Raw genomic sequence first — 5031 nt, forward strand, 5'->3', positions numbered from 1 at the left:
TAATTTCCTATGTTACTTAACCGACAGCAAACTATTTAAAATGTAATACTAGTTTTTTGCTGATAGTATTTACTTGTATGCAAAAATTAAACTATTATTTTTGAACATTTTTTAATGAGCAACGCAAATAAAGAAATGGAATTTCCAATCATATTCATTAAATACAAAAATTTAATAAATCTGACTGAATGCATTTTTACAATTAACCGCAAAATCTTATTTTGTACACATGCGAATTCAATTGCTGCTGACAGTTGCACGCACTCGCACATTTATTTGTATACCCTGAACCCAGTTTGAATAAATAATTTGGGGTATATCAGCATTGTCAAAATGTATGTAACAGGCAGAAGTTAGCCTATAATTATAATTAATAAATATTTCCATTTTATTATAATGAAAATCGAAATTCAGTTACCACTGCAGATTCCTTGCTGAATTCTTATATTTAAATATATGCTTGTAATAATTTTTTTCTCTCTCATTTTATTTTATATACATTTTTGTGTTTATTAACATTTTTTTTTATTTATTTATTTATTTATTTTTTTTTTTAGATTTATATCTCAAAGCTTGCAACAACTTTCACGCGTCTCTTATGTATCGATGCATTGAGAAAAGCTAAGTATATTAAAGAACCCAGATCAGCCGACGTTCAGGGTATCTCTTAGTCGGAGCCGCTGACTAGAGCTATCTTACTTGTTATTAACAAAATTGGAATTAAATTTGGGAGTGTCATTTATTTGTGGGACAATAAAATCAACTGCACATTGTGAAAAAAGCAAATCAAATGAATTTAAAAATAATAAGAATAAAAAATTTCAGGCTAAGTTCTTATATATTTTTAATTCTGATTCAATATTATATCTACAATAGTTGGATAATTAAAGCTTAAGGCTACATGACAACCATTTCGGAAAATTCTTCAAAATATAAAAATCTGCTTCCAGCACTTAACTGGTTTTTTATACTTTATTTCAAATTGAATTGAATGAAGAAGAAAAAAAATACATTTTAATAAAAATAATCAGATGAGAGGTGACATTTATCCAGCTGGCAGGGAGCTGTAGGAGCAGGCCGTTTCTGACTTTCATGAACCAAATATTTTCCTTTGTCGTGGACATAAATAAGAAAATAAACGTCAATTGAGCTCAGCTTGTACGGAGAGGAGCTAAGTTCCAACTGGCAACTGATGACATATATCTTTTTGCTGTTATTGTTGATTCTGTTTTCCATTAAACAATTGATGCCTCGGCTCTGGGTATTGCTTTGTCCTTGTCCTTGCTGCGACTACACATATAAATTATATTTTAATAAGAAAGCAAACGAAGAATTCAATGGCGCCATAAAGCATAAAAAGACGCTGAAAAATACTTAAGCACGTGCGTGTTCTGCTTTCCCTGTGTGCGTGCGTCCATGTGGGTGTGAGAGTGCGTGTGAGTGTGAGCTGGAAAAAAACAATAAGCGTGTGCTTGACACACACCCACACACACACTCACACACACTCACACACACACAAACAGTATGAGGCAAAAGTAAACAATGAAACATTTTTGGAAACGAAACGGAAACAGGGCATAGAAAAACGCACGCCGACGACTCGATTAAGTAGCATAAAGTGATGATAAATGCGACATTGAGCAACAATAAATTTCGTCTTTGTCCTTGCTTGACTCAGCATCGTGGCTCTTGATGTTGTTGTCCCATTGTTGTTGCTCGCGTTGTTTGCTGTGCAGTGTTCTCGTTGTTGTATTATTGTTTTTCTTTTCTTTTGCTGTTGTTCTTGTTGTTGTTGTCGACATTTTTTTCTGGCAGTGCTTGCGATTGACGTGTTTGACTTATTGATGCTGCGTGCTGGGATTAGCGCGGGACCAAGCGTCGTATGAGCGATATCGAAACGGGCAAACATAACGCTGATTATTAGCATTTTGATGTCGCGCCAACATGCGCTTGTGGGAGTCTGCATGCGTGTGTGTGTGTGTGTGCTAGCAGACATGTGTCTATTGCCATAGCAGTTCAGCTGTGTGTGCACGAGGTTTATGTTTATATTTTTGCTGCTCATTCAATTGTATTGTTTATGGTAATTTGATATTCATTGGCCCGAACGTAGAGCGTTGAGTCGACAATCGTATCGGCTTTATGGCGCTGCAGCAGCAGCAGCATTAATGCCAAAATTCAATTGAAATTTGAGTTTCGGTTTCAATTAAATCTTGCATAATCTATAACAAACTTCGAGCCAAGCCATTGGAAAACGTTAAAAATCAAGTCATGAATTTGTGCTTTAGGGCAAGCGAGGCGCTATCGGAGCCCAGTCAGTCAACTGCTATTTGGTATATTTGAGCCACTTTCACGCTGCCGGCTGGGCACTTTTTCAGCTTCGTTGCAGGCAACGCATTCGCGCGATGGCAAAGGCATAAGTTTTCCACTTAAAGAAAAAATCGCCGCAAAGTTGCCTTAACGCTTGCGAATAGCCCCGAAGTTGGCCATTGCCAAGCATTACAAAAAATTGTTGTTTGCTTTTATTTTGCTCGCAATGCTCCATTTGCTTTCTGCGGACTGCCGCAAGTTGTGGCACTTGCGAGTCGTCGTCGATGCTTTGCTGTTGCTGCTGCTGCTGCTGCTGCAGAGCTTGAGATTACTTTGGCCAACATTGTGCAGCATTTGTGCTTTAAATATTGTATAGAGCTGCTTGTTACTGGACTAAAAAGCCACGGCCCGTAAATGCAGTGCAATGCTTTCAAATCAGGAAGGGCAGGGGCGGGGCTTGGCGCTCGCTATTTATGGCAGAGACTGCTGCCGCTCCTCTGGCTGTCATAGTTATGCAGGAGGATGAGTAAGGCGCAGCTTTATTGAAAACAGAGAGCTGTTATCCGAGCATGCCTGGCCTGGCCCAATAAGAACATACTCGATAGTTGGGCAATTGCTTAATTGCGACTTAAGCTCAATTTTGCAATACCTCGATGCCCGCTTAGCCTTCACCTGAGCGGTCGACTGACCAACTGGCCATCTAGCAGCTGGTAAACTGGTAAACTGGTTAGCTGCTCTGCTTGTTGTTGCCACACAAAATCCTGGCCAGCCTCCGTCTACAGTCATTGCCTGTAATGACTGGAATTTGTGGTTAGCCCGATATGAGATGGGGCGGCCAGCACATGGGGCTGCCTGCACAGATAATCGCTCCGACTTCCATTCAAACTAAGCCCTTGAGCTGACACAGAGGCTGGCACTAAAAACGAATAACGAACGAGAGATTTGAAGTCCTGTAGTTGCGGCAGAGGCTCTCCAAGTGCAGTCAAAGTGTAGTTAGCCCGGCTCTATTTGCCAGCCGCAAATAAAGCTGTTAATAGTACAAATGTTGTGTTAAGACGCCAGCAACACCTGGGCTACTTTGAAACAATCTATACAATTTCTAAGTGAGCATTGATTTTTATTCTGTGTAGCAAATGAACTAAATCAAATAGCAAAAAAATTCTATGTGATAAAATGGACAAGCTGAAGATGAAGAATGCGATTCTGGAGCAACGAAATCTGATGACTAAAGATATGTACGTAGACTTGGCACAAAACACGAAACTCTTCAAACCTAACCACACTTATTCACAGAAACCCAAGCGTCCTGATGAATATTCTTGAATGCTGCAAAGAGTCCCCACTCGCTGACGTTGAGTATGCGCCATTCTCAGTTTCGGACAGGAAAACCCTCCTGGACGACTCTTTTAAATGCCATCTGATATGCAATCAAGCTAAACTGAAAGCTGGCCTGGCCAACATTGTGCAGAATCGCATTCGCACCGACGTCCAGGTGGTGGTGCATGGTACCACCTTTGACTGCCACTTGACCGTGCTGCAGGTGGCGTCGGAATACTTTAGGCTGTTTACCTCAACGCACACGATCGTTATCGACGAGCCAGAGGTGACGGTGTTGGCCTTCGAAAAACTCTATGAGTGGATACTTAAGGGGAAAGCCTTTAGGCTAAGAGTCGATTGGCTATTAGATATGTACCGAACAGCACGCTTTCTGAAAATGCCCAAATTCATAGATAGGCTGTGGGGTTATTTCGAAAATACCAAGAATTTTAGCGAGGGCCATGCCTTCAATCTATATATAAAGGCCATTCCTTATCCGACTGAGATGTTGCAAGCCCTGATGCTGACTCGGGTGAATCGATTCTTTCTGACAGCTGTGACGACCACGGAGTACCTGAACCTGACGGCTGAACAGGTCTATGCAATGCTGACAACCAGTGTCCTCGCTGTTAACTCCGAGATGGAGGTACTTATGAGCGCCCTACGCTGGATGATGTACGACTGGGAGGAACGCAAAAAACACAAGCTATTCCTAATGCAGGCCGTAAGATTCAATTTGATGCCAGCCTGGTATATACTCTCGCTGAAGACCAAGCAAAAAATGCCCGAGCTAGCGGAGATCCTCGAGGAACCCGTAATCCAGGACACTCTCGATGCGGGCCTGTCCTACTCGGTGACCCAGCACTTCGTTCACTCCGACTCTCCATTGCAGAAGCCGCTTGAATTGAACACCGAACATCAGCGTGAATGGATCATCGATCGTTGTGCCAGTCATCATCATCTCTATAATTGTCCCAATTGGACGTACCTGGACTATAATGTTTTTAATATCTATATGATGCAGATCATCAAGGCTAAAAATCTGCATTTTGATACCTTACGGCTTTTCAAGCCATCGAACTTTGCGCCCTGCTGCCAGGAAACCATTAAAAATTGCAAAACTCTTTTAGAGATTTGAATTTGATAAACATTTTATCGTTTCACTCACTAATCGATTTGTTGGCTGTTTGCTTTGTGTGGGCGGTGCGTGTCAACACCCTGGGGCACCATGTAATTGCTACAATTAATTCCATGCGGACTGAGCAGCCGCTTTAGCTGCATTTCCAACTTCAGCTTTACATGCCCATTTGCGCATTTCTAATTGGCTCAATGGCCGCCATTTGCTATATTAATTGTCAACGTTTATGAACTAAGTGTAGCGACCTCGATGTGTCTGTGCGTGTGTGT

General features: G+C 41.3%; 1 protein-coding gene across 1 annotated transcript; it reads left to right on the top strand.

The window, feature by feature from the left end:
* The first annotated feature begins 3381 nt into the window (after positions 1–3381).
* Positions 3382–4789, top strand: LOC108616206 (kelch-like protein 6). The gene is made up of 2 exons (XM_018011296.2): positions 3382–3542; positions 3601–4789. The coding sequence occupies exons 1-2, from the start codon at positions 3481–3483 to the stop codon at positions 4760–4762; spliced, it is 1224 nt and encodes a 407-aa protein (XP_017866785.1). The 5' UTR covers positions 3382–3480; the 3' UTR covers positions 4763–4789.
* The last annotated feature ends 242 nt before the right edge of the window (positions 4790–5031 follow it).

Source organism: Drosophila arizonae, chromosome 2 (genome assembly GCF_054131065.1).
Source record: "Drosophila arizonae isolate 15081-1271.41 chromosome 2, UAZ_ARI_1.0, whole genome shotgun sequence".
NCBI lineage: Eukaryota > Metazoa > Arthropoda > Insecta > Diptera > Drosophilidae > Drosophila > Drosophila arizonae.

Coding starts and splice junctions, on each gene's coding strand:
- LOC108616206 (XM_018011296.2), top strand. CDS start 3,481: ATGGACAAGCTGAAGATGAAGAATGCGATTCTGGAGCAACGAAATCTG. Junction 3,543..3,600: donor AATCTGATGACTAAAGATAT/GTACGTAGACTT, acceptor ACTTATTCACAG/AAACCCAAGCGTCCTGATGA.